This window comes from Trachurus trachurus (genome assembly GCF_905171665.1).
Source record: "Trachurus trachurus genome assembly, chromosome: 12".
NCBI lineage: Eukaryota > Metazoa > Chordata > Actinopteri > Carangiformes > Carangidae > Trachurus > Trachurus trachurus.
Genome location: NC_139908.1, coordinates 9,925,506 through 9,941,309, shown reverse-complemented (window position 1 = coordinate 9,941,309; position 15,804 = coordinate 9,925,506). Strand labels below are relative to the sequence as shown.

Genomic DNA, 15,804 nt, shown 5'->3' with positions numbered 1-15,804 from the left:
TACAAACAAAAAGGGATACAAACTAAGTAGTTTTAACCTTGAAATTACAGTACAAACAACAAAAACAAATCAACCAATAAGCTATAGTTGACGGTTAAAGCAGTGTCATCCCATACCTCCTGTTCCTCCAACACCAGCAGGTCCTGAGGAAAGAGGACATCATTATTACTATTATTATAATCATTATCATTTACACTGATCAGCTCTCCAGGAAGAGATGACACAGCCGGAGGATAACCGCAGAGTTTAGGTGAAATGAACCAGTGTTACATTTCATAAGGAGGAGCGGAGCAGATGCTCTGGTGTTGCTCTCACCTTCTGAATCTCCGGGTTCAGGATCTCCCTGGGGCCTTTCTCAAACCTGTCCATGTTCATTGCACTGGGAATAAGGACGGGAGGAAAGAGGAGGAAGTAGTGATGAGAAAAAAAAAGATAACAGGGTGTAGGATTAATGGAAGACAAATAGCCCAAAGGAGTTACACGGAGAAAAGAGACGTGATACAGGGGATTTCTCATCCTGTTTGTACCATTTGTGCTCATTCAGAGTAGTTTGTAGCGGTGACGCTGCTCAGCCCCGAGGACTGTATAATCTCCAGTCTCCTGTTTCACACACATCTCATTATATCTTGTTACAGGCTAGTCCTCTACTTGGAAAGTGGTAGTATCATCAAATGCACTGTGTGTGGTCTATGGTTACAGATCTTTAAATATTATATTGTATTTCTCTTATGATTTCTTAATTCTGCACCAGAATTAAAAAGGGATACTTCATCCAAAATCGATAATTCACCAATTTTCTACTCACCGTCATGCCAAGGAAGGGTTTGGAGAAGTTTTGGAGTCATCAAAACGCAAACTATGACACACTATGAAACATCCAGATACCTCCATACTGCTTGTCCGTATTGACCCAAGTGTCCTGAAGCCGCAACATGAAAAAGTTGTTCAGAAAAAATTAATTTGATCTCTGTTTTTAGCCTTGTTGTAGCAGTAGCTCCCAGTGGCTCTGTTGATGTTTGTGCACATGCGCAAGATTTGCTGCGAGATGTTCGTTCATACATACATCGTTCATACAGTACGTTCGTACATCTCGCAGCAAATCTTGCGCATCTCACGCAAGCCCTGGAAGCTACTACTACAGCTACTACAACAGCTCTGAAAATAGAGATCAAATACATTTTTTCCAAACAACTTTTTCATGTGGCGGCTTCAGGACACTTGGGTCAGTACGGACGAGCAGTATGGAGGTATTTGGATGTGTCATTGTGTGTGTTTTGGACGATTCAAAAGTGAACTCTATCTGCCACCGTTATATGAAAATCCATTGCCAGCCGGACCTGGAACCCCAAAAGCGTTTTGATGACTCCGAAGGTTCTCCGAACCCTTCCTTGGCATGACGGCGAGTAGAAAATTGGTGAATTATTGATTTTGGATGAAGTATCCCCTTAATGTGGGATTTGACAGGAGTCAGTAGCACTACCCAAACACCAAAACAGAGAAGTGGAGTTTGTGGCCCTAACTTGGTGTGTGTGTGTCAATGTCAACATAATATCATCATAAACCACTGCAGAGTAAATCAAATATATATAAAAAGGTTACAAAAAGTACAAAGATGTGATACTTTTTGTTGTTGAAAATAATAAACACACAAACAGCTGCATCGGTGCATATGTTGCATTGTACAGTAGGTATCAAGTATTAATGTTTCTGTCCCGGCATCAGAAAACCAGCTGGACTACTTCTCCTACTTGCAGTGCAGAGAGAGAGAGTGAAGTGTCAGTGTGGAGCTCCGGGCTGCAGGTCTCTCACCTGAGGATGGACTTGACTGATAGTGTTTTGGTCGGGCTGTAGGGGAGGCTGATCTTCAGAGTGCCCTGAGCGGAGGAGAATGACACAGATCGGGGATTACAAACTGTTAGCACTGTCGCCTTCAACCGCCTTTTCTTTAAGAAGCTACTTAATCAAAATAAGAAGGGAAGGGAAAATCATTTCAGAGGATATTAAATGAAGATCATCTACAAAAAGGTCATGTATAACCCGAATAGCAGCTCAACATATTTTTCATTTAGTCATAAAACAATTACAGGGAACCAAATTAAACCTGTTCTGTTCAACAACAACAACAGCAGCAGCAGCAGCAGCAACATCCTGTACCAGTTAAGAGTCTGACAGAAACAAGACAAATCAATGTGATCAGGCGGCGGAGGTGCACCACCCTTATCAGCCAAGTCAGGCCAAAATTAGATCCAAGCTATCTTGGTCATGAAGCTGAGTCACGACCATGCTACAGACACACAATAATGAACATAGACTTTGCACACACACACACTGGAGTAGCAGAATTTGTGCTTTCTCATGTTCTGATCACAGAGAACGTGTCACATACGGTCGTGGATTCAATAGACGAGTCGACACACATGTTAAAGAGGCATCTGTGGCTCCTCTGTAGCTACTGATTTTATAAAGATTTAGTCAGGTACTCAACTTACTATATAAAAAAAAACTTCACTACTCAAGTATTTCCATGTTATGCCACTTTATACATCTGCTCAACTACAACAATCCAGATGGAAATATTGAACTTTTTACTTCCTTATACTCATATTTCACAGCTGTAATTACAGTACAAGTCACTTTTCATATCAGGATCTTCATTCATACATGTAGTAGCAGAGTTTGAATCATGTTGATTCCACTTGCCACGGTGGCAGCCAATCATGGTTAGCCTTATTCATGTATCATGGATGCCCACTGGTTGGCATGTCTCTCCTCTACAGTATGGGCTGTGATGTCACATGGTAGGTTGTATGAGGCACGGTATTGATATTGAAGCTGTGTAAACCATGTGGTGCAACAGCACAGATAATATGGTAGATTATGCTCGGGTGAAGATAACATTGCACCTGACTAAATGTACCAAATTGGTTTAATTTTAATAAATGTGTGTATTGGTAGTGAAATTAGCTCAAAAATGCTAAGCTAACCGTTGCTAATTTCCTCTGCCAATCTGTGCTGAGCGAGCGCTGTGCTTGAGAGCTGCAACTGACCGTTGTTATACAGGAAATAAAAATACGATACAAAACACAACGCAGTGGATGGTTACATATACCTAATATATATTTAGAAACCAGTGGTTTTACACTCGAGGAACCAAAAAAAAAAGAAAACTCAATCTACTTTCGGTCCCCTCATCAGGTGTTAGTTGTTAGCAGCTCCATCAAAGACAGATTTCCCCTTTTAAAGCTTCTCAGATGGTTTAGTTCAAAGAAGAGTTTGATGTCCGAAAGCATAAGAGCATGATCAAATACAGTAGTTAAAAATAACAGCACATTGGTGTCAGTAAAATATTACTTAAAACACTCATGCTTCAGAATTGGCATTACTATAATAATATGTCTAACACTGTAGGAGCCACAGGAGCCATTTTTACTGCAGAGCCAGTGATTCACAGAGGTCAAACGCTCCACAGGAGACCTTTCAGTGCTCTACTTTCACCTGCAATATAGTATTTTAACATAGTTGTATTGCTACTTATACTTCAGTAAAGGATCTCTGTGTCTTCGTCCTCACCGTCTTTCTCCAGAGGATGGCTCTGTACTGAGGGACCCGCTGGTTGTTCTGGTCCGAGAGGACGACCGACAGGTAGAAGGGATTCTTCTCTGCATCCGTACCCACGTAGTTCTGGTGGACTGAGGGAGGAGAAGGAGGAAATTAGACATAAACTCTGGATGTTGAACAGCTGTGGATGCAACAGGTGAATATATATAAAAGATATGTTTTGGTTTTACTTCGTTAGGGTAAAAATGTTGCACATAACGACCAGCTTAGAGACTTTCCCTCTGAAATGTTTAGGTATTCAACACTCCTCTTTCTTCCCCTCTGTCTTTCTTTTTGTCCTCTTTCTTCATTTTCTCCCCCTACCTCCTCCATCTTCAGTCCTTTAACATGGACACAGACAAAGATCTCTTGACAACACCGCTGCAGAGTCGCACATTCATGCCTGAGCCTCCTTGGTTGACAGGGTAACATCCTCAGAAATAATGCCCAACAGACCTGCAAACCCAATTAGACGCAGGAGCTCTGCCTGCGCTGCCGTCCCTTTTCTTTGTCCTTGTCTAATTCTTCCTTTTCCCTCCCTCATGTTTCTTTATTCCACAATTTCACTTTCTTTCTCCATTTGGTTTCCAGCTCTGTTTGTTCTCCATTAGCCGTTTTTTTTTTTTTTTAATGCTCCGGGAAAGCGATGACTTTGTGAGGCTGGGCTGCATTTATACACTGATTAGTTTAGCCATCTTCAGCTTTTTTCTCTGTAAGAGTAGAAATCCGATTCCGAGCGTCTCCAATCAGGATTTATTTTTATACCCTAATGCAAGACAACAGGATAAACAAACAAGGGCAAACTGTTGTATTACTCTTCTGCTAATTGAAATGAAGGAATTGGGGATTTCAAGTGACTGTATCAGGGGCTTCATCAGGACAGGAAATGCTCACATTAGGATAACTGGCCTCGAGTTCATAATGTGTTGTGTTACACGATGCAGTCAGCTCTGCTCAGGCTGTGAGACACAGATGGCTCAGCTGCAGTCCAAACCGGTCCGAGCCAAATTTCTGGAGATTCATGGCTCGTTTTAAACTGCCTATGCTATAGCATGAGGAGAACGTGACCCTGGCGAGAAGAGAAAATGCATTTCTTTTGCTTATTCTTCCACTTTTTTAATTGTCTAGCTTTCCTTTGCATCCGTGTCGGGCGTCTGCCCTTTATCTCAACCTCTCAGCTGAAGGCGTTCTTCCTGATCTAAGCCACTGTGAGGAAACCTGGATGATCTCTTGTTGCACAACTTGCTGCAACTCTCTGCAGGGTGTGAGAAAGAGTCAGGAAAGGTGGCAGGAAGGAGCAGATGAGCAATTTCTATATATTTTAAAAGGGATAGTTAAACATTTTGGCAAATTGACTCATTGCCATAATCCCCATAGTTTTAGGAGTAGGTTTGTTACCTTTATTTGTCGGTGCAAGCTGTTTTTAGAACAGCGGAGCAGAGCTACGCTACGGAGGCTAATGGGATTTCCTGGTTTCCCTCATCAAACTCATCAAATACACAATCCAACAACTCCAAAACGCTCTGGTGGACAAGTTGTGACCTGCACGTTCACCACGCTATGAGATAATAACAGAACGTTATGAGACAGAGTTGTTTTAGAGACAAATGCAGAGACTGCTTGCTGAAAAACTGCCCCTGAAGGAACGCGCATCAGCGGTTTTGCAAGAATCTACCTCTAAAACAACTCTGTCTCCTAACGTTCTGTTATTATCTCATAGCGTGGTGAATGTGCAGGTCACAACTTGTCCACCAGAGCGTTTTGGAGTTGTTGGATTGTGTATTTGATGAGGGAAACCAAGAAATCCCATTAGCCTCCGTAGCTTAGCTCTGAGCAGCTCGCGGCTCTGCTCCGCCGTTTTAAAAATAGCTTGCACCAACAATTAAAGGTAACGAACTTACTCAAGGCAATGGGCCAATTTGCCAAAATGTTAACTATCCCTTTAACAATACTTTGAATGTCTCCTGCAAAGCGTGCGGCGCTGCACCGAGCTCATTTCAGAGGCCGAGAGAGTCCGATCTTAAACACGTTATCTGTTGGAGGCAAGCCTTTTTGCTCTGTCTGCTGAGGCTGTGTGTCCTCCACGGGCCTCCTCCCTTGGTGGTGTATGGGATTAGAGTGTAGTTGAGACTCTCAGTGGGGATATGGCTGGATGCTAACAAGTTTTGGCCTTGAATGAAGATCGGTGCAGCATGAGGACGAGGCTGACTTCTTAAGATAAGAAGTATCCTGTGGACCAGGGAATACATTCAGAGGATGTTTCATTTCTGCAGCATCTGAGAGCTCCGGTTTATTTGCTGTTTCTCAACCCTCACCCCTTTTGGTTTCCCTCAGTCTCACACTGAGTCTGTGTGTGTGGGTGTGTGAGTGGGTGTGTGTGTGTGACTATGTGTGTGTTTTAAACAGCACAACAGAGCAGCACTGACCTTTTCCCAGGAAGTATTTAAAGAACCATCTGGTGTGGTACTCTGGATTCTCCAGATGGACATCGGTTCTCCTCCAGGTTCCTGGGGTGTAGTCCGAAGTCTGTTTGTCACGTGCACAAACACACACACACACACACACACACACACACACACACACACACACACACACACACACACATACACACACATTGTCATCATGATGGCCACAGCTTGAGTCACAGCGGTCTTCTCTGCAGAAGGCTGTTACACAATGCAGGTGTACAGATTATAATAATAATACAGGGCAGCGAATCCGACACTGAGCAGCTACAGAGAGTTTTGCTGCTTATCATCGTTGTATGATGATAATGACACAAAAGACTCTCAATTAAGATCTTGAAGGTGGATGTTTATGAAGAAGCACATAAAAAACGCTTATTAAAAAAACACACTAGGATTTGAGATAATACAACACAACAGTAACACAGATAGAGCTGGTAGTTGATCAGCTGTTACAGTACATGTTCAACATCAACATAATTCAGCGTATGACATTTACAGTATAACACACTATCATGTTGCGGACATTTATTTAGTTTACATGTTTATTTATGAAAATATTGGACATTTTTATATCCTTTCTTGTTTAATTTTACATTTTTGCACCTTGTATTTTACTAAATTGTCATTCATGAGCTGTTTATGCGTCTACTAATGCTTCTACTTACATTATGTTTTAAATTATTAAGGGGAACACTACAGGTGAATAGGGTAAAAAAAAAACTAACAGATATCACCATGAAACCTCCTAAGTTCATCACTTACATTAAGATACATATTATTTGTATTACAAATTTGGTCAACTTTTATGTTTAAATATATAAATGAGGCAATATCTAATGAAATATGCGCTAATTTGCATACATTTACAGAACCGAAATCTGAACAATGGATGAAGCCCCTTTCAAAATTCTTGTTTTAGTCAGAAGTTTTTACAGAGGGGATTTTGGATATCTCTTTTTATCACTTTGTAAATGAGAAAATACTGTCACCAGCCCTAAAAAAAAAAAAAAATCTAATTTCGCTATGTTTTTAGGAATAAAATGTTGTATAAATCAGGCTTTGAATAATATATCAACAATCCCCTCTGTAAAAACCTTCAATATATAGACAGGAATGATACTGGAAGGTTTGGTGTCTGTAAGTGCTGCTTAAGTGGAGATTTTGGTCCCAGAGTATGAAAAACTCCCTGAAAAAACAGTGTTTTTGCCTGTAGTGTCTCACCTTAAATGTGTTTATGATTATAAATGCTGAAAATATTCATAAAAAATATGATTCTTGATGCATTTGTCAATATAAAATACACAGAGAAAGTGTGACCTCACACATGACGACGACTTGTGAGTAACTTTTGATTCATTTACCAAAAAGGTTTGTGTCTATTGTATAAAAAAAAACAACAACTAGAAAACAAACCCATGCGTCATTTACTCATCATTTACTGTGGTTAGTGAGAGAACGGACAGGACTGAGTGGACGCGTGCAGCCAAAGTGCACTCTGGTTTATTGTGTACCTCATCTGAGGAGCCATTCTCCACCCTGAAGCGCCCTGCCCTCTGAATAGCCCCATCTGCGTCACTGGAAATCAGCTGAGAGGGAGACAGAGAGAGAGAGAGAGACAGAGAACGACAGAGAGAGAGAGAGAAAGAGAGAGAGAGACATGTTTAAAATTAGGCACCTGACAAATCATGACTTGTGGCAGACAGTAATAAGCAGGTCATAAGTGCATCGGTGCTGGACATCATCACGATCAAAAGAGGAACCACAGCAGACACATCAGCCGCATGTGACAACACTGGCATGAGTCTTCCCCTCGACGGTTTACCAACAACTCTGCAGCTCTTTTATTTAAATCATCAATAATTACTCAACTCTGTAGAATGACTTGTTCAACTCCTTTGGCTTTTGAAAAAAAAAACCAACAACAACTCTTTTTATGTTCTTTTTCTTTTATTATTATTATTCTCCCACCTGCCACCCTCTACTTATCGCTCCAATTACCTGTCTCTCTTGCTGACTCACCTCTCTGTACTACAGCGCTGGAGCGAGGGAGAGGAGACAGTACGAGAGCGAAATGGGACAGTTAATGATAGTGGGAGAGCGAGCGAAACCGGAGAGGGCAGCAGGGACGTGAACAGAATGTATCCTTCCTGTGGAAGAACATGCAACTTATAGACAAAAAAAATGGGTCCACATGTTTTGGGGCCGACGTTCTTGTTGCCGATAGGAGAGGATGTGCTGTATATAATGGAAGCTACTCTGGAGTTTCCTGTGTAAACAATAGGAGAAAGGCCTCTATGCTACGTTAGCATCAGCAGCCGTTCCAACAATCTTAGTCTAGGTTAAAATATTCTACAAACTGTTGAATGAATTGCCATAATCCCTATAGTCATAGCAGTAGGTTTGTTATTTTTAATTGTCGGTGCAAGCTATTTTTAGAACGGCGGAGCAGAGCTACGCTACAGAGGATCATGGGATTTATTGGTTTCCCTCCTCAAGCTCGTCAAATACACAATCCAACAACTCCAAAACGCTCTCGTGGACAAGTTGTGACCTGCACATTCACCACGCTATGAGATAATAATGGAACGTTACTAGACAGAGTTGTTTTTGAGGCAAATGCAGAGACTGCTTGCCGAAAAACTGCCCCCAACGGGAACGTGAATAACTCCATCTTGTAACGTTCCGTTATTATCTCATAGCGTGGTGAATGTGCAGGTCACAACTAGTCCATCAGAGCGTTTTGGAGTTGTTGGATTGTTTGATGAGGGAAACCAAGAAATCCCGTTAGCCTCCGTAGCATAGCTCTGAGCAGCTTGCCGCTCTGCTCCACTGTTCTAAAAATAGCTTGCACCGACAATTAAAGATAACGAACCTACTCCTAAAACTATAGGGATTATGGCAATGGGCCAATTTGCCAAAATGTTGAACTATCCCTTTAAGTTTCAGTACGATATGCAGATTATTTTTCTCTGTGGAGCTATTCTTTCCTTATCTAACCTGGCTCCAACTTCCATCAGACAGACATGAGCGTGGTGTTGTTCTCAGCATGATAAGTAACAACACTTTCCCTTTAACTTTCCTTCACTAGACTCAGGATGGAAAATGTGTTTTATGCTGCTATAGGAACAGACGTTTCACTATCACCGCAAAACCTTCCTCAGGTGAGATTCACGACTTCATAGATGTGTAACGTGTTCATGATGTTTTTCTGTGTTTTGTCGAGATATTAGACAGGTAGGATCAGGAAGTTTTAGTCCTTATTATGTAAATCTTGTGCGTGTATAAATACCGTAGAGTCTGGTTAAATATGTCACATGTGATTATTGATTTCTCAACACTAGACAAGAGTCAAGTGTTTAGTCACAGTGACTGTGATTTACCGTCTTCCTGTTGAGCGTGAAACACATCAACAAAACCCCCATCAATCTATTCCTCTTCACATCCTCATTTCCTTTTTAACCCCCAACACCGTTGCACTGAGTGATGTTTGTTGCCAGGCAACCAAACACACTCCCCTCCCTTGTTGCTCTTTTTCCCTCCTCTTGTCTTTTTGTTTCTCCCTCTTCTCTTCTCTTCCCTCTACCATCTTTGCCCTTTGCTCTTTGACCGTCTCTTGACTGCTGTCCTCCCTTCGCTGCCGACGGGAGGAGCTCAGATATTTTGACGTGCAATTTATTTATTTATTTATTTTAAAAAGCATCTCTCGCTGTGTGTGTCCTTGTCTGTGCAACATCACTGTGATACATCCAGATGGCCGACAACAACAAAGGTCTGGAGGTTCCTGTGAGAGCTGGACTGACCTCAGAGAAGTTCACACACACACACGCACGCACATGCACGCACACACACAACAAAACTCAATGATTATTCTTATTATTGATTAACCTGCGACTTCATTTATCTTTTCTTGATTGATCATTTAGTCCATGAAATAGTGACATCCAGCATCTCAACCAGGAAATCCTTCTATCTGGAGAGTGATTACCAGAATAGTGGTAGATTATACTGTATTTCTAATCGATTAATGGATTTACCGAATGGTAGGGCTGCCCCCGACCAAAGATTCCCTTGGTCGACCAAAAGTCGTCATTTATGGGGATTAGTCGACTAATCGCCACAAGACTGACGGCCGGTGAGTGAGTGCTTTGAGACGGGGCCGGGGCTCACGGCAGCACCCGCTAATCGTTGAAAACAGCAGTGATACACGTTGGAGTCTCCAAACCAGAAACGTCTGTAGCAATCGGGAAAAAGTCGCTTTTGACAAAAAAAAAAAAAAAATATATATATAAAAAAAAGGGACCTGCTGTGCCGTGTTAGCCTATATCTGTGTTATCATATTGATTTTGACTTAATTTTGACAAGACACGCTCCAAGTGTTTTTTTTGTTTTTTTTTCCTGCGACCAATGAAATTTTGGTCGACTAATGACTTTTTGGTCAACTAATGCTTGGTCAACTATTTATATTTGGGGGCAGCCCTACTGAACGGGTCTTTTAAAGTATCCCCAGCAGGTTAACACTATATCCTGGTTTCAGGAGCAGGGATGAACTAGCTGAAGTGCTTTAATAGAAACCAGCACAGTGTGGCACTGGCATGTAAACACTGTAGTTAGCCTATATCTAAGCTCTACTGCATTTATAGGAAACACCAGCAACACAAGTTATGTGGAATTTAGTCAGTAACACAAACAACGTGATAGTAAATGATGAGAATGATGAACACTGAATTACACCGGAGTGTAAATAAAGAGCAACATGATGAAATAAAGGGAAAGTCTTTGGTGTAGGCACTAATGAGAGGTAACACTGAAATAAATGGCTGGGATGTTAAAGGAGCCCAGACATGACCTGTATTATACTTTACTTAACTACTATATAAATAACCAGGTTTCTCATGCACCGTGCTAACTCTGAACTCTGCATCCCCACCAGGGTTAGGCCTCACAGCCCAGACACTAATGTGCATGTAAACAAACTCAATATCTCAGATTAAAAAAAAAAGAAAAAGAAAAAAAAGAAGCGGTGACATCGTTAAAAAGGGAAGGCAGCGGGATCTATGCACGGTGATGGATAATTAAAACCATCTTGTGAATGGCTGTCTAAACAGGGCACAGTGTTTATCTGTTTGGAGAGTGGGTGGCGTGGCCTACTTCAGCAGCTCATTAGATCACGTCAGACAGCACAATGGAGGAGAGAGAGGGAGAAAGAGAGAGAGAGAGGGATGAGAGCAGGCTCATCATGGAAAGAAAGAGAGAGGGTTAAGGTCCATTCAAAACATTCCTGTGGGTAAAGAGGAAAGGGGGGGGGGGGGGATAAAAGGCGAGAGCTTTACACCGACTAAAATCATTAATAACTGTCACACTCACTTTATTGTTCATGCTAAATTAAATCTGATATGCGGCGCCGTTGCTGAGGGATTAGACGTACCGTACTGTACGAACCCAGAGGTAAAATACAGAGTCCCCAAACGGGAACAAGAAGATCTTTGGTTCTTACAGGAAACAGAACAGTTTGATTCTTCGACACAGTATTGATACCTTATCATCCTCAATGTCCATATGTCTCATCATGGCACATGGTAATCCACTTATCTTCAAATTTCTTCAAGTTGTTGATTGAATTTATCAATTGGTTTTCACCTCTCTGATACTAACAGTTCATTCATTCATTCATTTAGTCATTCACAACCTTCTTGTTATATCAGACCCTGTCAGTCACTCTTGCCCTGCAGTAACCCCTCCTTTCAGCAGCTTTTAAAAATGCATCAAAAGTCTTATTTATTACCGGTACTATGCACGATAACTGTTTTTTTTCCACCGATACCAATAACCGATAACTTCCTGCTTCTCATAACCGATGCCGCCAATAACATTTTTAATAGTTTATATTCACGCCTGAGGTTTAGAGACGCTAAGATGTAGTGAGTAAAGATGATTGTGGTTCTGCATCTGACTTAATAAACAAATAATATAACCGACATCACTACTGTAATCACAACAAAAACAGTTATATAACTCTTCAAAAAACAACATTTATTATTGTTTCAGATCAACTCTCAGGGGGCAAACGGACTGAAAATGAGCAACATCAAGGCAATGTTGGCTGATTATAACTGGCTCTATAGTTGGCAAAACATGTCATTATCAGCCTTATCTGTGTATTTTTTGGCCAATATGAGGCCGATCATTATCGGTACCGATAGTTACTGGGCATCACTACTTATTAAAAGTTAGAACCAGAATTTGCTTATTCCTAATGATGAACTAATTGATTTGCTCATTACAATTATGACGATTCCCTCCACACCCTGTTAATTAATGATTCCATGCAACGTGTAATTAAAAGCTGACAAAAGGTGTTTGTGTGGAGATTTTTGTCTGATCTAAGACACAATACGTTAACACAAGCCATGCAACAGAACAATACTGTCAAAAAAAACAAAAAAAAAACATCAATATTGTAAAAATATTCCTATTAATGTGACATTGATTTCACCCAGCCCTAATATGCTAACAAGTACAGCACTGGCTGCGTTTCCCCCTCCACCCCCCCTTGGGGTAAACTGTATATAATGAGATAATACAGTCCAGAGGTTGGAGAGCTGAGCATGTTTACTGCAGGTGTGAAGCTCTGATAAACGACAGAGGTTTCTGTGCAGTAATTGGCTGTGTCTTAGGAGAGGCTGCAGAAGAAAAAAACACTGTCTGCTCTCCTTTCATGTTCATATTAACGGCCCCCGTGAACAAATATGTTTCCTTGCATGTGTCCTGATGTGGTGGTACAGTAAGAGCTTGTATTTGCATGTGTTTATATGTGAGTGAATGAGTTTTTGCTTAATCCGCAGAGATCGGCAAGCGTGTGTGTGCGTGTGTGTATGTGTGCAGAAAATGGAAAGTAAATGTCGATGCTACAGTATATAGGCCTCTATCTCTCTCCATTTCTCTCGCCTCCTGCAACATTAACTGTCCAATCGCAGGATAATGGAGGGGAAACCAATGCAGCGTTCAGACAGAGCAATGCACCGCCTTCCTATAGTGTGTGCGTGCGTGTTTGAGTGTGTGAGAAAAATGTGTGACATTTGGTATTAAATGCACGTTTAGGTAAGTGTGCTGCTATGTGCGAATAGGCTTTTTCCTGTTTTTTTTTGGGTGAAAGAATGAGAAATGGCAGGAGAAAGGAGAGATTAAGCGCTCTGGGGAGTCTGTGTATGTGTGTGTGTGTGTGTGTGTGTGTGTGTGTGTGTGTGTGTGTCTACGCATACACACATGCATGCATCACGCAGCCACTGCTTCTAAATCATGCAACAGAAGAGGTGCAAAGAGGGAAAAGCTGCACTCCAACGATTCCCTGTGGGCCGGGGGGGGGGGAAGGAGGAGGAGAAGCAGGGGGGAGTCCGCTATGCCTCTACACTTAAACAAACAGCCCATAAAACACCTCACCACTGCCAGGGTGAAATAATGGGAGGGATGGGGCAGAGGAGAGGAGAAAAAAAAGGAAAGAGAAGAGAGAGGGGGCATCAAATGTATAGAGAGAGGGACAGAATGAAGGATGAGGCCACTGGGGAAGAGAGGCAAAGAGCGATGTGTAATGACAACAAAAAGCCAAATGATAAAAGAATAATAGCCGTCTCCACTATGCGAAAACCCATGGGAAGAAGGCCGGGCCAAGGCTTTCGAGCTTTATAGACGGAGAAGGAGAACACACACACACACACACACTCAGAGACGTACACACACTCTCTTGCAGACACACTTAAACAGCTCCCATTTTAGGGCATGACTCTAACGTCTCTAACAAACACAATCGAGCTTGCGACGTTACTCAGAGAGCCTCTGATTTCCCCGAGGCTCACAGGACAAAGGAGACGGAGAGCTGCAGTGCAGAGAGAAGTGTGTGTGTATGTATCTATCTATGTATGTGTGTGTGTGTGTGTGTGTGTTGGGGTATTAAATCAATACTTTTGTGAACGCTGATAGATAATTGATCTCATCAGTGGGCCTGTTCATGCACACTCACACAATCCTCCAGGAAGGCAGAGGAGTCGGGAGTCGGGAGGCGTGGGCGGCGATGCAGGAGAGGAAGTGGTGTAGTAGCAGGGGAGGTGAAGAGAGGCAGGTGCACAGGCAGAGGGAAGACATGAGTGACAGACGAGGAAAGAGAGATGGATAAAATGAAGGAGATAAAGCACGAAGGAAGAGAGCGCAGGCTGAGTAAAGCTCATGTTAGATCAACACAGGGACAATATTGGTTACATATCTTCTAAGCAGCTAAGGATGCTAACCTTTTCTTGCCCATGGAAACTTAGCTTTAGCCTGCTTGTTTTAGCAATATGCTAAATCAACTATGTTTTAGCATTAGGCTAAATCAACTATGTAGTGGCCTGTTAAAGGGATAGTTCAGCTTTTTTGAAGTGTAGGTTGTATGAGGTACAAATTGCCATTAAACCAACACTAAGCAACTTTTCAACCTTCATAAAATATTCATAGTCAATAGTCATCACAGAGCAGCTCATGCGGGACAGGAAATCATGTAGCCTACAAAATACAAAACAAAACACCCGGTTAATTTTCAAAATAAAATACACCGTGTTTACAGCGGATCATATTTCCCACACTACACCTTCAAAACGTTGTAATGGGCTGAGGCCGGCCTGAAGTCAACAGGTCAGAGGTTTTCAGACACCATTTCATCCTGCTGACACCATGAACGAGGAGATACTGAACGTAAAATCACAAAACAGGCAGATCAACAGGTCAGCACCAAGTTGTTGCACGCGACCGGGAGATCAGGATGTTTACGACGCTACACGCTGGTGGTGCTCATGGGAAATGGGGTCTTCCTTCAGGCAAAACACTACCGCTTTGGTCCACTGGCACCGCCAAACTCAACCAAAATTAAAAGTTCTTAAGTATTGCTTTATGTATCTGCAGTAGAAAGGTCTCTGCCGTTACATTTCAGATCACTCAACAGGACAATTTTCATTTTAAAACACATTTGCAAAACATCAATATGTTAGCTGCAGCTGAACTATTGCATATATAGCTGTAGTGGGAAAATCAGTTTCAGCCAATGAGCTGCAGTCGCTGGGTAGAAACAAGAGGCTTTGGCATTCATGTGAGTGCATGTTTGGGTGTAGATGTGTGTGTGTGTACATGATATGGTTGCATAAGTAGGCTACTCTATATGTAGATCTATGTTTCTCACGGTAAATGTAATATGCTTTGGACGCCTATTTTCTGTCCGGCGCTTGTTGTTACATTAACTCTAATTACTTTCCATCTTTTTAAGAGCAGAGTCTTTATGCAATTATGCATTGTCTGTGTCTCCTGGAGTTACATTTCCCTCTGAATTTCTGTTACTTCTTTATGAAATTGAAAAGTCCCAATGAGATTATTTCAAAAAACAGAAAAGAAAAGAGGCCATTACATCAGTGATTACTGTGTAGAACCTCACAGGAATAACAAAAAGGATCCATAGAGTGGAGGTGCATGGGGTTTAGTTAGGACACAGTGAAGCCAGACACGGTGTCTGCGTGTGCACGTCGTCTAGTTGTTTAGACAGCGAGAGGGTGGAAGCAAAGCAGGAGTTATCATTATGGGTTGATAGAAAAGAGACTGCGAATGGTGTGTGCAGACATAAACGTCGGTGTGTCACATATAGGCTATCCAGTGACTCAGACGGTCTCAGATAAAAATACTACATTAGCTGCATTTCGAGGAGGAAGTTAAATGTGGCAGCTGA

General features: G+C 41.9%; 1 protein-coding gene across 1 annotated transcript in view; it reads right to left on the bottom strand.

Moving 5' to 3' along the window:
* garnl3 (GTPase activating Rap/RanGAP domain like 3) overlaps positions 1-15,804 on the bottom strand; it is a gene marked incomplete at its 5' end in the record, with an annotated part of 76,299 nt that overhangs the window by 27,304 nt on the left and 33,191 nt on the right. Inside the window, 6 exons of the mRNA XM_083982858.1 lie at positions 117-143; positions 316-379; positions 1,810-1,874; positions 3,571-3,689; positions 6,024-6,123; positions 7,577-7,651. Of these exons, the coding sequence (XP_083838984.1) occupies positions 117-143; positions 316-379; positions 1,810-1,874; positions 3,571-3,689; positions 6,024-6,123; positions 7,577-7,651 (450 nt within the window). The remainder of the gene's footprint in view (positions 1-116; positions 144-315; positions 380-1,809; positions 1,875-3,570; positions 3,690-6,023; positions 6,124-7,576; positions 7,652-15,804) is intronic.